The 21596-nt window shown below is 37.4% G+C and overlaps 1 protein-coding gene across 3 annotated transcripts in view; it reads left to right on the top strand.

The window, feature by feature from the left end:
- Nucleotides 1-21596, top strand: part of bon (tripartite motif-containing protein bonus) — a 102873-nt gene that overhangs the window by 65543 nt on the left and 15734 nt on the right. For all 3 annotated transcript variants that reach the window (XM_089247948.1, XM_089247950.1, XM_089247949.1), the window contains 2 exons: nucleotides 15395-15881; nucleotides 19494-19548. In XM_089247948.1, coding sequence (XP_089104074.1) covers nucleotides 15395-15881; nucleotides 19494-19548 — 542 coding nt within the window. The remainder of the gene's footprint in view (nucleotides 1-15394; nucleotides 15882-19493; nucleotides 19549-21596) is intronic.

Here is a 21596-nt window from a genome sequence, read left to right as displayed (position 1 = left end):
GAGAATTTATGTAGTCATTTGTTTTTTTAAATCTTATATATTGGTTTTTTTTCCCCATTTGAAATATAATACATTAAAACTTTCTAGTTGTTTTAGTTTATGAATTTTAATACGTTTCATGCCTATAAGAGTAGATGATACACTCAAGTCTGTATAGCAAAGTGCTAGTATAGTTTATGAATTTTTATAAGTTTTCGTGCACCTATAAGAGTAGAAAATGGCACAGTTTATAGTCTTGGAAGTTCAAAGTTCCATATAATTCCAGGCACTGAAATTTCTTTAATTTGCTTTCTCACAGCATGTTTCCCCTCACAAAAAACGTGGCCTGTTTTTTTTTTTCCTATAAATATGAATCGTTTGAATTGTAACATAACCAGTATAAACAATGTGTTCACATCTGAGCTTACTGCAACATGGTCCATCCCAATTTTTAAAAAAATAAAACTAATATCTGTACATATCTTCTACCAAGAGTTTTCAGTAATTTCGCCGTCAATCAACTGCTTTTACAAGGAGAGGCCAGTATCATTTGGCAAGGGACCATTATAAGTTATGGTGTCCCAGGGAATTTTTCTCGAATAGGGTTGTGTTAATAAATGGAATAGCTTACCCCTGGAGGTAGTGAATTCTAACACGATGCGTTTAAAAAGAAATTAAATAATAATTATATTAATATAATAGATAAAAGAACCTTTTTTCCCCCACATGTTGAGATAAATTGAGAAAATATCCATACTTACAATAAGACAACCATAAATATATTTTATGGGCATTGTATAATATTTTATCATGTATATATATTGTTTATAATTTTTGTGATTGCATTTTTAATTGGGTTGCTGTATTTTAGTAATATGACATCCATACTTGTTATGGGCATCTTTTTCTCAGCCACCTCATTAAGCATTTCGCTTGTTGTGGCCTTGTATTTGTATTTATTGATATTAAATAAACTCAATCTTTTGCAATTTACGACAAGAATGACTAATGATAATAATGAACTAGTTGATATAGCTGACTATGATGCATAAGATGAGTGATGAATTTAATGGTTTTTGAGGATGAATAAAAAATATTTTTTTTTATATCTTAAAGTAATATCTTTGATGAAAATTTTTCTGAATTTTAAGCCCAAAAAATCGGGGGGGGGGGGGGTTTCCTTATACATGTCAAAATATGGTAATTTACAGTAGTCGCAGGAATTTTTTCTTTTTGCATCATTTATTTTAAATTACCTTGTATATTAAAATAGTAAATTTTAAAATATTAATTACTACTCTATTAAGTATCTTAAGTTTCCTTATCCTATTTTTTTTTCATTCAAATTTTAGTGCTACTTTGGCTGCAGTTTGTATTACTAACAATGTTTTTCATAGTAACTCACAAATAGATTCAATGTTTGAATCAAAATTGTTGCAGAAATTTCAATTTTCTTTCCTGCAATTCGTTTGGTGTTGGAATTAAGATATTACTTGCGTTTATTTTAATGTTTTTGAAATAAATGGGGGGGGGGGGGGAGATCAATCTGAAAATATTTTTTTAAAGATAATTTAATTTTTACATGAGTATTTTGCGCAATTAAAATGTTTAATATTTGAGACACTGAAAAGGTCGTGAAAATGCACGGATATGTTCAGATTAGAAAATATAGATACAGTAGAACCTCTTTTCTTGATTCTACCCGAAGTTAAAAAAACAATAGTTAACAGTTTTTTAAAGGTATATTGTCTGTGTGCACTGAAGGCAGTATGTTATGTAGCAAAATAAATCTTCAGCTTCATCAAAAATTTGGTGTCCACTGATGGGATTTTGTTTTCTTTCTGCATTGCATAAACCTCATTATTGAACTTCTCAAGATTGCACAATTGTATTACTTTTTTTATGTTTTCATACCTGTGTTTTTTCTCTGGTTTCTGGTTATTGTTAAATGGTTTATTTTAGACCAGTGGTTTTTGACTTCTTTTCCGTCCTACAATCTCAGTGCATTTTGATTTACCTTCCCACATCCTTATGCTTAACATATTGTATTTGCTACAAAATTTAATTTTTTTGCTGTTAATCACATTAAATATCCATTAGTTACGTATTATAAAAATTCTGAACTTGAAAAGTAATTAAGAAATTAATTTATTATTGGAAAATACACACGTATATTAAGCAACACAACAAAATCGAAAAAAAAAAACTTCTGCAGAAACATCTGAAAAGTGCATATAAGAGATTGTCATTGTCTTAAGTCTCTTTAAACTGGAAACATTCAAATTTCGCATACTATTTCTATGAGTTAAAATTACTAGGTGTCAAAATATCAGTATGATTCATGCTTTTCAAACACTAATAGCCTTAAAGGCGACTGAAATGAGGAGACGCAAGTTACTTTTAAAACAAACATTTATTTACATGAGCATGTGTGTGTTATACATCGACATTCATCATATATCGTGAGTCACAAAAAATATTAAAATCTTAGATGATCTGTTGCCAGGTTACAATCTTCAGCAAGGCAAAAAATGCCACACTGCAAAGTGTGATCTCACAGAGCATCGCCTATGATTTGTCACTATTTAATATGGCGACCTAGGATCCCTTGTACAGTCAATGCCGCTATACATGACCCCATGTTATAGCGATCATTCCGTTATAACGGCCAGTAGGATAAGTCCTAAATGTTTTCACATAACAACTATCATATATGTTTTAGTTTCGACATAGCACTCTCTTAACCCATTAACGCCGGTTGGTAAGAAAATTTGCCATTCAAAATTTTAATTTTTTTATTTGCCAATAAATGGTGGGAATGGTTCCCACTCAGTGTTTTCTTTCTTCAAAAAATCAAGTCGTCTTTAATGGGTTAATATAACGTTCGTTTTTGATTGGATGAAGGGTGTTGTTATATCGAGCCTCGAATGTATTTCCATTTTTCTCTTTAATTGGTCATTAAGGAGGATTTTAACTCCAAGGATATCTTGCTTACTGGAAACCACCCACTAGTTTAGTTGCAAATACAAGCCTAAAGTAGTTATGGCTAGTGTCACATGGCTCTGATTTCTTTTATGTAACCAAATGGCATCACTATTCTTTACCTTAATCTGTGTCACCTCTATCACTTTATTCAATATCATTGAATTTTCCTCTTATCCACTTTGTATTGCCTCCTATTTTATCAGTATCATGTACGTATGAATGTCTACATGTGGGGTAGTATTTCAGTGTTGGTTTTATTTCTCAGTTTTCTGCAAAGGGGGAAAGCATTTTTGTTTTTATTAATTTTTTTTGTTATTACTGCCAATTTCAAGATGGTAATTTCCAGGGCTCAACAAATCCCAAGTCGCCATCGTGACTAGAAAATTGGTATTGGCGCATGAAATTTCTTATGTGTGATTGCTGAATTTTAGTTTTCCCCCCCCCCTCCCCCCAAGGGTAACACAATTTTCTGATTTCATTATAGTACATCTTTTAACATAGGAGAGTTATATTACGTTCAGGAAAAGAAAATCATTGAAACCTTATGTAGGGCTGTTTTATTTGAGCAAAAACCATGCTTGGTTCCTAAGAAATCTGGCTGGCATCTACATATTTGTTTTTCTTTGTCAAGTCTTGCCATTTTCATTGCTTGATTTTAAAGATTGAAAGTTTTTGTGCGGGGAAATTTTTGGAGACTGATGTAAATGCGTTGGTTTGATATAGTTAATGCAGGGAATTTATATATGGAGTTTTTCAAGGCAGAGGTTCTACTGTTAAGGACACAGGTGCACAAACTTTCTTAATTACTCTATATGATCTTTATAAGAATGGAATATGTTTAGAATTGCTTTTCTTGTTGGAGATTGTGCACCAACGGTTAAGAGCCTGTATAAATATGTGTGTGTTGGGGGCACGTGTAATTCAAGTATCAATCAAGTTTTTCATTACACACAATATTTCATTTCAGTGATACAGTGGTTTATTTTAAAATTTAACTGGGAAGAGAGAGAGAAAGGGTAAATATAATGAGCAATGTAATAAGTTTTTTTAAAAAAAAATTCTTTCATTTCTGTGTGGCAGTTAAGATTTATTTTTATCGTGAATAGGTAGGTGATCGGTGATTGATTGACATCCAGTTAATCAGCAGTCTGTTGAAACAGAACTTTACGGGAACAGGCATTTTCCCTACTTTTTTTTGACATTCGCTACTCCAGAAGCAAGGCATAATATACAGATCATGTTTTTTTTTTGTTCATCTTTTGTCGGACACTGGCTTTTATAATTTCATCTTTTATTATTGTTTTACTTTGCATTAGACTATAGCAATATCTTTTAATGTTTTATGAATTTATAATTCTTATGAGTGGTAGATGAAAAAAATGGTGTGTCTATTTAAAATTTTGAGGATGGCATCAATTCGAGAATGAAAAATGTGTGTACCTAAAAACAAACACATTGAATATTAGCTAGTGTTATTGTATGCATGGCACCCCACAAGGGCAGGGCTGACTGGGCTCAGGACAGTTCTCATCATTTTTTTCTTTTTCATGCTATAAATTAACTATAGAAGGGCCCATGGAGTCTGACCGAGGCCTCGCAAAAGAGCCCAACCTAGGGGCCCTGCTCCAGTATGTGGGTGGTCATAATTGTATGTGTGTGTATGTTAAGAAAATGGAAATTTACTATTACTCAGTGATCATTTGATAATGATATGATATAACATTCATTAACTATGCAAAAAAGTTGTTTCCTGATTTTCACCATTCTGTTCACTGTGGTGCATATGCATAATATGCAGAGTAATACCCTGAAGTTTTTCTTATAAATGATCAAATACTGTCTTTGTTTTCGTAATAGTAACACTCTGCTGTCATTTGATTATGCAAAAAAGAAATTTCCACTACATTTTTAAAGTAAATTTACATAATGTTAGTTCGTTGTACGAACTCTGGATGGCTTCAGAAAATTTTAGGATTTATAAGGAAGATAAACTTTATGGCAAGGCGTTGCAACTTATGCATATAAAATTTCAAATATTGAGATAGTTGGAATATTCTGAGCTTTGTCAAAGTAGCATTTGATTTTCAACGAATTCTAGTCTTAAGAGAATTCTATTTGGTAATCACAATTGATATGGCATTATAAATATTCTAGGATAAAAATATTGCAATGATTTCATCCCCTCAAATCAATAGGAATGATGATTATCGCTCTCGCAAGAGTAAAGTAATGCAATATGTATATTGTGGATGAAACCTTTGCTATCCACACACACTCAAGATTAATTTCTTAATGATTTTTCTGCATAAATAGCTTCTTTGAAGATTTCCGAATCGCCAGATTTCTTTTGACAAACTTAATTACCTCAAACGAACTTGCTCTAACTGCATACACTTTATGCCAACAATAAATATTCACTGAGATAACGTTTATAGTAAATAAGGAATGTTATTTTCTTAACTGTAGATCACAGTCCTCGTGTCCCACAACAGTCAAGGCAACTTCAAAACAGAAGATAGAACTTCAATACACATGTTACAAAAAAAAAATGTTGAAATGGTAACACATTTTGTGGTGACATAAATGTCTAATTCATACTCCACATTCCATTGGGTGCCATTTTTAATTTTAATTCAACTATTTTTAAAAACGTAGAATTTTTGAGTTTTTGTTTGGTAACCTCTGAGAATTTCTATTTCTTCCTTTTTTTTGTTATGCCATATATCTGATTTGTTCTGTTTCTCTCCTTCCAACCCTAACTTCCAAAATCACCTCTTCCATCATTAGAATTGTTATCTATTCAAACTCCAGTGCCTTTATGATTTTCATTTACCCACCAATTTTTTGTTCCCACTTTATAAGCTAAGCCAGTAATAATTATTTTTTACTCCCTCAGTTTTGTTTATTCTTAGGAATGTTTCTGTAGATTTAGCAGAAATTTGTGTGAGCATATGCTTTTTTTTTCTTTTTCCTGTTATTTGAAGGACTGAAAAAAAGGAATATAGTTGATATAATTTGTGTACACCTAAACGAAGTTTTGTATTTTTTTTTTTTTAATTGTCATGAGTATTATCCTATCTATGCAGATGTCTGAGATGCAATATAAAAAAAGTATTCACATTGCTTTGTGATGTATTCTGTATCCAAAAAATTGGATGAAAATTAAAGGTTTTCGCTATTAAATGTCAAGTTTCTCTTTTGTCATTTTTCTGTATTCACTATTAATTTAAATATAACTTAGAATATATAGAGATATTCAGTAGGTCTGGTGCCATACTTCTTTCTGCTAAATCTACAGTTTCATGCTGTTACTATTTTTTTTAACAAAATCGTGAAATTAATTAAATTTTATCTAAAATTATTAAATATTTGTTATTTAATGAGGGTTATATTCATTTCTGGGGAGTGGAAATCATGGTAGTCTGAAAACAAAACAAAAAATCATTGAAGAGAAGGACTAATCTGAATTTTTTAATCAGTGTGCGCTGCCATTATTAACCAGACCTACTGGATGTTAAGTTAGTTTTAAATAACCTTGAGCGTATTAATTTTTCTGATAATCATAAAAAAAAGTTTTTAACGTTTGAACATCACTGATTCATGGTATCTATTTGAAACTTGTCGATACAGCCACTAAATAACAGATTGACATCAGTAAGTCTTAATTGCAATTTGATGCTATTTTTTTCTAGACATGCAACCGTACATGAACATTTCTATATTCAATTTGTGTGTGTGTGACCATCCATGTTGTAGCATGACACAAAATGGCAAAGATGAAAAGGTATTTTATTCACAAACAACATTTAATAATGGAAGCATAACATTTCATACAAATTAAATAACAGGCAAGAAAAACAATGCTTGCACTACACTAACTGACATGACAAAAAAAACCGCAAACTTTTTTTTTACTCTCTCATGGGCGTGATGGTCTTTTACACAATTTTTAGTTCATGCAACATCATCTGCTGATTCTGCACACTAGAAAGTTTAGATGCATATAGGGTACTAGCTATAATACCCGGCGCTTCCCGGGTATTTTTCAATGAGGCTTTTTTGGATCACGTGATATCTCCCTCTCTTTTTCTTGAGGGACATACAAACCGTGTCCAAGTTAACCAATATGGCGACCTGCGCGATTCATGAAATAAACAAATCTAGATTTACACAGAAACGTAGAAATGAATATATATTTTTCTTTGTTTAAGGGGCGCTAGGTATTTCGATCCCCCTCCCCCCTGAACTTCAAGTTATCCATCTGTATGTTCCAGCTTCCAAAAATCCTTAGTTAAAGCTGTGGAATTTTTTCGATGCACTTTTCACGGGCTCATAACTAATTTTAAAATATCCTAACCCACATGAATTTATGCAAATAAATATCAAAAGAGACAATATGGAGACATTAATTTTCATACTTGAGAAGATATAAATGAAATCAATGATATTGCATGAATATCCAACTCAAAAGTATAGGTCCGGCTAATTACTTCATATTTAATCTCCTGGGCTTCGTATATCTCTAAGCGAACTTCAGTATTCAAACAATCGAGAACTCAATACAATTTTTTAAATTATTGATGTGACAGAAAACCCCACTAAATTGCAGCATTTCTACAGTAAAATCGGCAATTTTAACACTGATTTCTATGAGGATCACCCTTTTCCTGATCCTCAAAGCGATGCTGATGATTATTATGACGTCTATTCAAAAAGCCTCATTACTGAGAGTATATTGAAAATGTGGCAAACCGTTGTAAAGCAAAACTGTTATACATATACTAACAGGATTAAAGAAGTGACAAACCGTTGTAAAGGCATATACACGTCTGAAACGCATTGCTAGGGAACCACGGTAACCAAAGTAAACGTTCCGAAAGTGATTGTTGAGGCCCAAAAACCATTGTTGCTGGACAGTTTTTTGCCCATTTGGGGCATTTGCCCTGGGCTGACGAAATTTTAAAGTAGCCTATCGTTCAAGTCGGGTCCCATTTGGTATATATGCAAAATTTGGCGACGATCGATCTAAAATTGCAGATTTGTATAGAGAACATACACACACACACACACACAGAAAATCAATTTTATATATATAGATCTACACTGACTTGACATGGGATGATATCAGACATCATACAGTGTGCACACTTGTTTGATGTTTTTAAAGATGCAGGTGTGCAAGAGCTGCGCCAGACTGCGCCGAAACGGTTCTCTTGCTACATGGTGTGCCGAATCGCTGGCGCATTTGCGCCAATTCTTGTTTGTGGTTCGCGGAGGTACCGCTAATGTACTGTAGTGCGTCAAATGTCCGGAATTTATGAAAAAGAAGCATGAAAATTATGTCCACGGGACGCGTTCTTTCTGAGATACGGAGGGAGAAACTTCCCACCATCTATCACAATAGCGTTATCTCGTGACCTTGGAAAGTAGTTCTACTACCTTGAAGTATAAAGTCCTATACTGTTATTGGTTAACCGGCGGGCTATCAAAGTCCCTGAATGAACATGCCGAATTTTCCGATTTCGGAGACCGTTTTTTCTCCTGCAGGTTATATACTGAAAATAACGGTAATTTCGCGGCTGCCAACCTGCGTTCAAAGACTGCATGCATCGAAAAGGGAATTGGTTTACTCGTTTAAATTACGTACATTTTTCGAAGATCGTTGAGAAAAAATGGGATCTGTAAAAACTCCAGCTAAAATATTCATATTTTTGCCATCTAGCCACTATGCGGTCGTGTGGTTGTCGTCGGCGGTTGCCGATCGTGACAATTTCACATTGCGAAAATCCGGATTTGGTGAACAGGAGCGGCTGTCCAAAACATGTTTTTGGAGAGAATGAAACGTTTGTACCTTTTCTTGTTTTTCGCACTCCCTCGTGCATTGCTGGGATGGTATGTACATTACTCCCTCTCATTATGGTCCCATGGGTGTCCGTCATCGAGAGGTTCTACTGTAGTGCACTTGCAATTAGGGGTCATTCAAGTATTACGTCAGCATCGGGGGGGGGGAGGGGGGTTTCGGATTTGCTGACTTTTGATGACGGGGGGGGGGTTTTGAAGGTTGCTTACGTCATCAACCACCCCTTTTTGAAGATATGAAATATTCTAAGCTGCTGACGGGAGGGGGGTAAAAAATGGCTGAAAATCTGCTTACATAATACTTGAATGGCCCCTTAATTCTTGTTCTTTGTTTTCTTTTTTGTATCAAAAACTTTTGCATTCTCATTGGCCATTTCTTGGTTCTTAGATGATTCATCCTCTTACTATGTTTCTGAAGGGTAACTCTGAATAGCACGTACTCATTAAGATCTTGTAAATTCGTGTTTAATGCATTTTCATCATGCTTAACACAGGGTAGAGTGTTGTCAAGAGGGACAGACGGTTTTGCCGGAACTCCCCGTCACTGTAATAAAAGTCCAAAGCTATATAACAATCTTTTTTGTATTATGTTTTAGATTTTTTTTAAAAATCATTTATTTTTGTCCCAAAAATTGCGCTCCATCAAGTTCTGTAGTTGCCTTGCTTTGTCCCTTCCTGTTGCTCTGGCGCTGCCTAAAGCTCAGTGTTCTGAGTAAAAAACCACGGAAATTTTACGTCCAACTATTCAGATATTCAAGCAATGCACTTTATTCGACATTCGAAATAAAGATGGCAGCACTAACTGCAAGCACAATACTAGGTGCGCAGGTAGATGAGTATCTGAGCTGTAAGTAAACGCTTATAGCTCAGTGGGTATCAGGTATGGACTAGGGTTAACTATAGCCACTGTAAATAGCTTAGGGGCCGATCAAGTATTACGCAAGCAAATTTTTAGCCATTTTTGACCCCCTCCCCCCTCTTGTCAGCAAAATTTAGTCATCAGCTCTGCCCCTCTGAATCCTAACTCATATTTTCATAAAGAGTGGTCGATGACGTAAGCATTATCCAAACACCCCCCCCCCTCTCCCCTTGTCATCAAAAGTCAGCAAATCGGAACCCCCCTTTTCCCCATCGATGATGACGTAATACTTGAATGACCCCTTAAATATACAGATGCCTAATTAGGGTTAACGACCGTCCTCCTTTTTGATGTCATTTCCAGCGTCCTCCCACGTTTCTGAAAATTCGCCTATTTCTTCCTCCTTTTCAAGTTTCTAGAATTATTTTTATTTTTTCTGGGGAAATTTTTTTTCACTTCGAAGCATATTTCTTCATTGATATGAGTGTTTTTGTGGTGTTTTGATTCACGCAATTCACCAATAGCCGTCGAAATTAGCAGAATTTTTTCTGTGTTTTTGCTTTTTTAAGCAGTTTTCTTTTAGAATTGGGAATAATTATTGTAGTGGCCGACATGGGTGGAGATACGGGGATGCCCCCCAGCGTCAAAAAGGGAGTGGGCACATCTAATGTATGTGTTGTGCATGAATTGACATAATCATCGTGACCTGCCCCCCCCCCCCCAGACTTCCGAGTCATCTCCGCCTATGGTGGCCGATATTATTAATCGAAATACCAACGCAATCTGTTGTGGAAATTGGGATAAGTAAAATTTTGGTATGGGTTTCCTTTTTAGGAAGGAAAGTAGCGCCATCTGTTGCGAGAATTTGAGAAAATAACGTCATCAAGGGTATGCGTGCAGGCGTCCTCCTTTCTCAGTTTCCGAATCAGGTCCGTAGCCAGAAGTTTCGTTCGGGAGCGGACCAAAGTGTTTGAACAATAGATGGCCATCTTTTTCGGTCATTTTCTCACATTTCGGAGGAACCGGACCTCCATGTCGTCGTCGTCATCCCCGTCCCGCGCTACGACTTTGTTCCGACTCTCGTAAGGATCCGTTCAAGTATTACGTAAGCAAATTTTTAGCCATCTTTGACCCCCCTCCTCCCCCTCGTTAGCAAAATTTCGTCATCAGCTCTGCCCCTCTAAATCCTAACTCATATTTTCATAAAGGGTGGCTGATGACGTAAGCATTATCCAAACCACCCTCCCCCCTTGTCAACAAAAGTCAGCAAATCGGAAACCCCCTCCTCCCCCTCCCCCCCCCCCACCGATGATGACGTAATACTTGAACGGCCCCTAACCCTAGTATACACATACACTCACTTTTGGCACAACTCACTTACCTCTGAAAGGGTTTTGCACGGTAGCAAAATTGCTCAATGGCAGTATACCTCAGTTTTGCTCTATTCAAAAGAATGACCAATGATACCACTGTGTATTATATTTTGTTAAACGTGTTAAAAGTTCCTGCACAAAACTGACTTAATGTGCAACAACATCGCGATTCAGCTTGAGAAACAATCAACGAGATTGCAGCAATAAGACGTCTGCTTTATGACAAGCCTTTCCCGAATATATTGTTCCATCTGGTAATTTTTCCCGAATGAAAAAAAAAAAAAAACCATTGTTTTTTTCCTTTTTTTTTTTAAGTTTCTTAAAATATTTTCTAGAAGAAACTGAACACAATAGCAGTTTTTTTCAAACATCTGAAACTACATTTCGTAAAATTCAGCGTGATTCTAGAACGTGCTAAAGTACAGCTATAAAACAAACGTTGTACAAACGTTATATGTACAACAGTTATCAATGGTAGGCGTGGTTTTCATTTGAATTTGGTGAGAGAATTTTAATTAGAAAGGTAAATAAATATATATATATATATTTATTTATTTATTTGTTTATTTCTTAACATATTTAGGTGGTGGACAAATTTTTTTTCCAGAAATGATAGGTAGCGTCAGACGAGCTGTAGTAGTCGTGATTGCAGTCTAATTTGCATAATCGCGATCGTTTTGGAAACGTTGAAGTGTGCTCTCTAGTAGTACGCATAATTTCGTTCGTTGCTTGCAACTTTTAGGTGTAATACGGGACGTGTAAAATTTCCGTTGAAAGATCTGAAATTCGTCACATCATTTGGTTCCACTGAAACTTAATGCTTTCAGGGCTGCAACGGCGATAAATTTTGTCTTAGAAGAGTTCACTGTAAGTGCTAGAATAGTTGGATACTGTTTCTACTATGGGCATTTCCCTCGACAATCAGGGTTCGGAATCAGGGTTGTAAAATACCCGGGTTTTTTTTCACAAAAAACGTCCGGGTAGGTTTTTCTAAAAAAAAAATCGAGTTTTTTGGGCAAAAAACCTCAAAAATTATTGTCCAAATATACATTTTTGGTGCATGTTAAAGTAGGTATTTGATTAATAGAATTGACCATACAATAAGGGAATAATTGTTCACACACGAACACACCCACTTGGGCGTAATTGTATCTGAACCTTGAGTTGCATGTAGAACTTTAGCAAGAAAATTGGTTGTAGTAAAGTAATGAATTTGGGTAATGAAAGTTCTGAGACATCAGGATGGTGCCTGAATTTTTTTTCTCCAAATTTTTCTAGTCCAAAGTGCCTTCATCCGTCGAATATAAAACCAGATGTTACCAGAACCATTAAGTATTACAAAAAAGTGTGTTTGTGATTTCAAGAAATTATTTATTATCACATTTTTGCTCCTAAAAAAAATCATTCATTTTCCTCGAAAAAACCCATTTTCCCCAAAAAAAAACCCCGGGTTTTTTCGGCTGAAAACCCAGTCCGGGATGGAAGAATGTGTGTTTACCTGGCGAGCAAATTTAACAACCCTGGTGGGAATTGCCCGGTGCGAGGGCAAAAAAGTTCGCCACACGCACACTGGAATACAAGAAGATTATATTGTCTGTCTAGTGGAATAATCATCGTGGAGTAATCTTCTATTGCTTTCTTCCGAAAAGATATTTCGATTGATCGGTATTCGGATAATCGATGCTCTACTGTAGTTTCTAGAAAAGAGGGGGAAAGAAGTTTTTTTCACAGATATCGCCAAGAAGTGCGACCATAGGCGCAGATTGACTTGGAAGTCTGGGGGGGGGGGCACGATGATGTATATGTCAATTCATCTATATATATATACATTAGATCAGTCGACTCCACGTTTGACTCTGGGCCCCCCCCCCCCCGTATCTCCGCCCATGAGCGCGACGAGTATCCAACTGCTGCCATTTTTAATAATTTTTTGTCTTTAATAATTGCATTCCGCCGCTTTTTTGTTTTTATGTTTTTGGGTAAGATGAAAATACTAAAAAAAATTTCATAGTTTTTTGAGGATGACACCTTTGGACGCTTTCCTTGTGAGAATATTTTTCTAGGATCCATTTCAATTGAATCATGTACGTTAGCGAACAGTACGTACGTTGGGTTGATTCAAAGCCCACTCGAAACATAATTTCAATTATCATTTAAATTTTCTAATTTAATTATTAAATTTGATAATTTCAATTATCATTTAAATTTTCTAATTTAATTATTAAATTTGATAATTTCAATTATCATTTAAATTTTCTAATTTAATTATTAAATTTGATAATTTCAATTATCATTTAAATTTTCTAATAATTTTTCATTATAAATTTTGCTTTATTTGAATCAGGTGTAAGAGACGTGCGATTTCGTTACAACCAATACAACACTGCAACATAAAAACATGGGAAGCGATACAAAAAAATAAATTGTTGAAAGCTATTATTATTACACTGCTCAACACTGATTTTGTTTTCAAAGACATTTCAGTGACTTTAGGAAGATTTTGGGGCGCTGATTGCGAATCTGGCATTGATTTCACCAAGTTAGCTCAAGTTTTTGGGATGACGCACACTCTTAAAAAGTTAAATTTGTACGCTGCTTATGTATTACTATTGAAGTTTAATTTTCACTTCATCTCAAAAGCTAGAGCCATTCTGACAAAACCAATGCCAGATTCGGAATCAGTGCCCCGAAATGACTTCAAAGTCACTGAAATAGCTTTGCAAATGAACAAGTGATTTACTGTGCTTATTGATAACGCACAGTTTTAATTTCATCTGTACGCTGATTATGTTGTTTCTATTGAAATTTAATGTTTACTTCAACTCAAATACTAGAACCAATCTGACAAAACCAATGCCAGATTAAGGGGTGTATTGGGGCTGTTCGGAATTAACAGCCCAAATACACCCCTAAAACCCTTAAAATATCTTAAGCACATGAAAAGTAAAAAAAAAATTCTGTCGAGAGTGATATTTTGAATGCTAATATCAAAAGCTATTACAACTCACCAACTATTTCTTGGATTTAATTCATTTCTAAGCGGATAGATTACAGAAATGTCACCCGCACATATCAGTGACATTAAACACACCATAAACGAGAGATTACTCACTTAAGCAACTATAATGTAAAGAAAGCCACTCAATTCAGACGTTTCGTGTGCTGATGATGTCTGCTAAAAAAAGTGTTTGAGCAGTGACGTCGAGCAGTAGCTCCGAGACCACGCCCAGTCAACCAAGGTGGCAAGGAATGAAACAGCTCTTACTGTACAGATTGGATACTATCGACTGCCCAATAATTACATACGTGATTCTTTGTGAAAAAGTAATGTAGAGAAGTGTTTTTTCCGTATTAGAAATCGGACGAATATTAACGACGTTATACACCGAGGTGCCAAAAATCATGGGATACCTCTTAATATCGTGTGGGACCTCCTTTTATCCGGCGAAGTACATCAATATTAAGAGGTATCCCATGACTTTTGGCACTTCAGTGTAACGTTTTGAAATTTCGTGACGTGTCAGTTTTGTAACGGTCAGTTACGCACCAAAAAGCATCCCCAAAAAAAAAAAAAAAAAGATATATGTATCATCATGCAGCGGGTTGCCTCTAATTGAAAATGGACTGAGATATTCAATCCCGTTAGAAGCCAAGTTCAGTTATTCTTTTTCACGATTGGCGCTTTTTCCTCTTCGTGTAGAGTGATGTCAACCTCGTTATTACGTGTTACCTTCGCCCTCACTATATTGGCAAATTTATGACCAGATTCGCAAAGTGTTAGCCAAACGAGATCTATTTGAAAAATTGTTCTTCCAAAATAACACTCTTTTCCAAAATGTGGAAATGTTCTCTCCTTCACTGTTAAATGAAATCTTTTGAAGGGAAAGGGAAGGAGAAAAAAATTGGTTTGCACAGCTTTAGCTTTCTTGCTTACGCTCAGGGTCATAGCATTGCTATCACCTTGAAAACGCTAAGCTATACGTTTGGTGCACGTTCGGTGAATTCGACAGGACTTGAAAGTGACGTCATCAATTTTTAATGCTATAACTCTTTAATTATTGGTAACATCAAGAAACTGAAAACACTTTTTCATGTTCGTTTTTCACAAGGAATCACGTGTGTAATTATTGAACGGTCGATGCTATCCACTCATGACTAGCCCTCGTGCACCCCCCCCTTTAAAAGGCCTCGGGAATCCATTGGTATGTCACAGGGCCGTAACTAGGATTTTTGCCGCCCCCACAACTTTAAAATTCTGCCCTCTGGACCCCCTCCACAGTTCCGGCCCTGGTCTGTCATGTCCCATACAATCAAGAATATTTTTTGTTTATCTTTGCAGGGACAGTGCTGCAAGGACTTTTGCATCAGCCAGCACCACCTCAATCTAGCCAACAGTCGTTAACGGCAAGCACGATGAGTATCCGACAGTCATCGCCGCTTCTTACTCAGTCGACTCCCGTTTCGTTACCACCTCAGAATAATGCTTCACGCACGCCACTGAATTATTCTCCGATCGCTCAAAACAGTTTGGTTCCCATGACTGATGATGGGTACTTGAATATTGTCCTTAATGCGAATCCGCAACTTGCTGTGGTCACTTCGCAGACGGTTCTTACTAGTGCTCCAGGTGAGACTGTACTGATAGCCGAACCGGCTTTGAGAAACTTGCTCGTCATCTCGAACAACAAGCAGCAGCAAACCTCTCAGAACATCGACGTCAACCAGAGTTCGACGATACTTTCTGGGGCTACCTCGTCATCTGGAATTTTCGCCGGTGCTCCCGTTGGATCCCAGCCATCACCTTCATTATGCTCCGCATCTTCCGAGTAAGTTCATTGTTATTGTAACAACACTAGAAATCTTGTCGGCTTCTCGAAATGGTCCGTAATGCAGCGGCTGTCAAAGTGTGCGCTGTGGGGAGAGGAGGAGGAGGGCGTCATCCAACTGTGCATGTCAAGCACGCGTGAACTTGTGAATATAAGGAATTGAATTTTACCTGACGATTTGCCTGGCTGTTATCCAGGGTCGTCTCAACAGCATAATGGGCACTCGGGCAAAGTGGTGCTCTTGGGGGGTTCCCGTCTACCTATCAGTTCACATATTTACTTACGAAAATCTTAGCACGAGATCTCATTATCATGGAGCTCCCCTCCCTCCCCCCACTATTATGCCCGTCAATGGCACTACGGCGGGGCCGTCTTCTTAACCATGGGCCAACCTGGGTATGTGGGGATTCATACGAGTCAGGGAAAACAGGGAGAACCTGCAATTGTCGGGGGAAAAACATTACTAAAAAGTCAGGGAAAAAATGCCCTATTTTTGTGCTAAAACCTAGAAATTTCTGACAACTGACCTGAAAAATTGTGGCTATTGTCGTTCGATTAAGGGCAAAAAATAATGAAGGGGAAATCCCCCCCCCCCCCGACGTTAGTGGCGATCCGATAAGATCGTAAATATTAATAGTCTGTAAAACTCGCAATGGGATGCAAAGAAAACCGTAGAAACTGCCTAGGAGGAACAAGGATTTCGATTTCGTAAGTCCCGTGCGGAAGAACGTATTGCTTACCTTATAGTAACTGTATACAAAGTGAAGTGTTTTCGAAAACTTAACGTAACTTTGCATTGTAGACATTGAACATTGAAGGACCGGACACACCCCGCTTCCCACACATCTCTGCACTCATCTCTCATTGCAGAAACCCATGTGTAAAAAGTATCAGGAAAGCTCAGTTCGGTGAGCAACGCCGGATGAAGCATGTTTATAATTTTATTTGAGAACTATGAGTAGTAAGATGCTTCCAGCACTGAAAAATCAAACACAACACTACATATGCACTCAGACTGTTAGGTACACACAGTTACACCTCCATCACTGGGTAGTAAATCGCCCATAAATGGTGATAGACCTGAGTTGTGCTCGGTTTGAAAGAAAGAAAAGTAGGATGCTTCGAATCTATACTGCTTGACAAATGCTAAGGAACAGTTAATTTTCGTTATACCGAATGATAGACGTCCTTCAGAGAAGTGAAACTTGTCACATGTTAATATACATCCTCCATCAATTGTAAACAGTTACGAAAAATGCTCGTTCTGCTGGAAATAAAGACAGATATGACTTCTTCAGTATGAAGTGTGACGTCCTCAAACACTGATGCACATTTAGCATCTGCTGTGCACACATGCTATTCACTAAATTGTTATGGAGAACTTGAGGGAGGTGTTGTCCCATTCGTCCTTCAAGGTGATTTTGAGTTCCTGTATGGCTGTATGGTTTGAGAACGGTTATGTAGCACGTCTGCAGTGAGCGTGCTGGAAGCCGTGAGAGGATCACCACACCTCAAAAGGATAGATATGCCAGTCTAGTGACGAAAACTCCACTTCTGGCTAGATATCCGCAGAACTTGCTAACACTACCTGGCACTCGCGTGAATGCGAGAACCATTTTTCAGTGATTGAATAATGTTGGCTTATATATATATGCACGGAAGCCCGTAAAATGCATTTCGCTACGTGTGATAAACTGATGAAGTGGATGATGAAGATATTGAGCGTATGCCATGGCCTGCATACTCGCCGGACCTAAATCCAATGGAACACGACTATCATGCACTCGGCACATGTATTGCTCAGAGATGTAGTCCGCCTCGATCCACGGAGGAACTCAAAACCGCCTTGAAGAACGAATGGGATAAAATCCTTTACGCTCTCCTCGACAATTTACTGAACAGCATGCACAGCAGATGCCAAATGTGCATCAGTGTCCGAGGACGTCACACTTCATACTGACGAACTCGTATCTGTCTTTATTTCCAGTAGAACGAGCACTTTTCTCGTAACTGCTTACAATTGCTGTAAGGAACATTTTTTTTCTATTTTGCTTATCTTTTTTTTTTTTTGCCATGGAAAAAAAAAGCAAAATGCAATTTGTTCCATAATAAAGATACTTCGGGATGCCTATTAAACGTTTATGTTAATTAATGTATGCCAAGTTTCATTTCTTTGAAGGATGACTGTCATTAGATATGACGAAAAATTATACTGTTCCTTAGCAATTGTCAAGCAATATGGAATGGGCGGATAAAAACCGGAATCTTCAGTAGGCTGATCGGATTGAAGCAGTCAAAAATTGCCCGTATTAAGCGTGGTGTCGGCTTTGCAGCAAACCGTTCAATTTGAGCAACGTGGGCAGACAATATATGATTCTATTCAGGGCTATACCAGGCATGTAAAATCAGAGGAGTTTTGTTAACAAACCTCTCTCTCTCGAGAGAGATTGCTAAACTTGTCGGTTCCAGCGCGAGTATAGGAGTACAAGCCAACTTGCAAAGAATTGTGATGCAGTGAAACCACCCACATCTTTGACTTACTATGGCAAGAGTGAAACAACAGTGAAGGCTTGAATCTTGCGGGTATTGAAATTATACGTCCCAATCATCCTATAACAACTCAAGGACGTTGGAGAAATTTTTAAGGTAATGTTTCCAGACAGAGTGATATTGCGGAAAAAGGGAAATCTTGCATTCTTTGATTGCCATTTTTCCCATCAGGTGTATTTGAAAAGCATAAATGCGTGTATCAGAAAATTTTAATAATCGATAATCTGAGATTATTATATGTGATGATCGCAGATTGTCGATTATTACATTTTTTTCATGTACGCATTTATGCTTATACATATTGCTACTAATATAATTAATTTATATTAAATTTTTGATTAAAAAATTACCTGAGATTTTTTGAAAATTCTCGACTGGAAAGTCAGGGAAATATTTGTTACGAAAATGAGTATATGAACCGTGCTAAAGGATGTTTAAAGGTGTCTAGAGTTCGATAGCCGATTCGTCCTTGCCAGAAACTTTCCGGACGCGGAAGTACAGCAGAAACATAACCATAGAAAAATATTGTTACCGCAGAGAGTCCCACACCGAGAGGTTAGCGCACCGACCTCTCGGTAGGTATAAAAAAAAGGAAAAGTGTCGAACGCTGCTGTTCGGAATAGAAAATAATTTGTAGGCCCCGGTCTCTCTAATCGGCCCTCGTGTGCAGAAAATGGTGCGACAAAAATGACCAAATGATCAATTGAAATTTTTTTTTTGTGTCGAATGAATACTCAAAACGAGCATTTTTTTCGGTGTACTGACAACGCCGATTTAGAAAAGATGCCAACGGCAGCATGCATTTGATAGCGCGTGATGATAATAATGTTGCCTCGCGATGTAACGATAATTCCTCTAACAACGATATTTTTTTCTTGGTCCGTAGAATATTGTTGTATCGAGGTTTCACTGTTAATAAATATCGCGTAAAACAAACAAAACAAAAAAGTCGTGGGTTATGTACAGAAATTTACGGTGCATACTTCAATAAAGAATCAAAGTCAATATAATAATAATAATAATAATGAAATTATTGAATTAATCATTCGTTTTGCTTTTCAGGAGCTTCGAAGTAACAGAGCAAAGATCTGCGCATGATGAAGACCCCATTACATTGGTATGTGGATCTTATTTCACTCAACAATACATTTTCACAAACGTTTCTGAGTACGAAACAAAAACATTCATTTCTTACGTAATTCGGTGTGTCGTGCAACCGTTCAACACTAGCCCGCCAGCGTCGAGGTTGACAGTTTTCCCTGGTAACGTTGTTCTATGGTCCTTTCCACCTTTTCCCACCGTACAATAACGTCCGCAAAGCACTTGCTCTGTTAACAGGGTAATAATCTCAAGAACAAGGGCCGATAAAACCTTTTTCATAGCGATATTTGTGTTCAGAATGTCAAAATCATTCGGGCCAGTGGAGTAAATTCACAAACAAGTTCCCTCTGTTTTCTTTTCTCAGGCCTGATCATCGCGAGGCTTTGTTGTAACCCTATATGAAGTTGTTCTTTTTACCTTCCGTTTATTTCTATACTACTATTAGTGATTTTCACCCCCCCCCACATTTCAGAACGAAAGAGAACAGGTAGGGAGGGGGGGGGGGAAAGAGAAATTGATTTTGTACATATACCTACTCTCATATTTCTATCCTCTCTCTTACTTGTACTTATCTATTAGGGCTAACTTCCCAAAGACCCATTGGCTACACTTTAAGAAGCTGACTCATGGAAGGGTAAGAGCTGCGCCATACAGTCAGCTGTCGCGAGACAGCTCCCAGAAAACCGTTCCAATTATGCAACTGATCGCGAGGCGACTTAAGGCTGGGCCACGACTGGCCAAATGTCCTGAGGCAGTTGTGTGTACTATGTATTTATTAGTTATTTGTATACTTTGTGTATAATGGTTTTCGTGGCCCCGCCCAGGGGTTTTGGACTCCAGGAGGTCTTCGACCAGAGGAGGTTCCCGAGACCCACGGGATTCGGGGGAGGGAACCACACTTCAGGCACAACTCAATCGGTAGTAAATTGTCTTATGGTGATAGACCGGAGTTGTGCTCAGTTTGAACGAATGTACTTATCTATTATACTATTTTCCTTTCTTTTTTTTTTCTTCCTTTTTTTGCTGCTTTTTTCTTCCTTCGCCATCTTTTCATTTTTCTAACGTGCAGTTAGGTTAGAACAAGGTTATCGCCGATTCGTCAAATATAGATCATTCGAATTTCTTGCCAATAGCTTGTTAGCGAAGGGGGTTAAAGACGATGTCACTCTCTGTTTATGTGTACAGAACAAACCTTTCACGACCAGGCCCTGTCACTTACGCGATTCTAGGTCATTAACCCGGAGGGCGTGACCGTTCCGGAAAAAATTCTGAAATATAAGGAGGAAAAACAAACGCACGAAAAGAGCGGAAAACAACAAAGAACAAGTAAATAGAATAGCAATCTTACTACCGTTAAAAAGTCCACTGGCCTCTGAAATTATACTTTGAAAAGAAGAAGTGCAAGTAGCAAATGCAGTTTCTGAAAAAATGCAGTATAGATGCTCTGGGAATGTTTTATACCCAGAATTTTTCCATTTATCGCCTCACAAGTTGGTCATACATGCTCAACCCACATTTGGCCAAATGTGGCCCTCGGAGTCATCTGATGTTGACTTCACACCTAATTTTGTGAAAATTAACGAAACGGCGCACTTATAGAACGCTTGAATCACCGGCGGTGCAGTTCCACGTTCACTAAAGCGAACCGTAGCACATTCCTTGGATCATTTAGGTGACCCGCTGTATATTAATAGATCACTTGAGTGAAGTTCAAGTGCCCTTAAGTGTGGACAGTGGCACATTTTCGGATCACTCGAGACCCGTTCTGCAGTTCCACGTGCCTTGAGTGGCCGCGGCACGTTCCCGGGTCACTTGGGTGGTTCATGGCACATTTTCAGAACATTATGACCCGTGGTGCAGTTCCGTATCACTTGAGTGGCCCGTGGCACATTCCCAGATCACTTAAAGGACCCGCAGTTTATTTATAGATCGCTTGAGTGATTCGCGGCCAAGTTCCAGAGCACTTAAGCTGCCCGCGGTACATTTTTCAAATCACTTGAGCGGCCTTCTAAGCAAATTTTTTATTTGATGGAATTAATTTTAATCCATTTCAATTGGCAGTAG

Source organism: Pholcus phalangioides, unplaced genomic scaffold (assembly GCF_987345545.1).
Source record: "Pholcus phalangioides strain wild (caught in Gottingen) unplaced genomic scaffold, Ppha-v1.0 ptg000018l_1, whole genome shotgun sequence".
NCBI classification, from domain to species: Eukaryota; Metazoa; Arthropoda; class Arachnida; order Araneae; family Pholcidae; genus Pholcus; species Pholcus phalangioides.
Note: the sequence above shows the minus strand (reverse complement) of the source record. Positions and strands in the feature narration are given on the sequence as shown.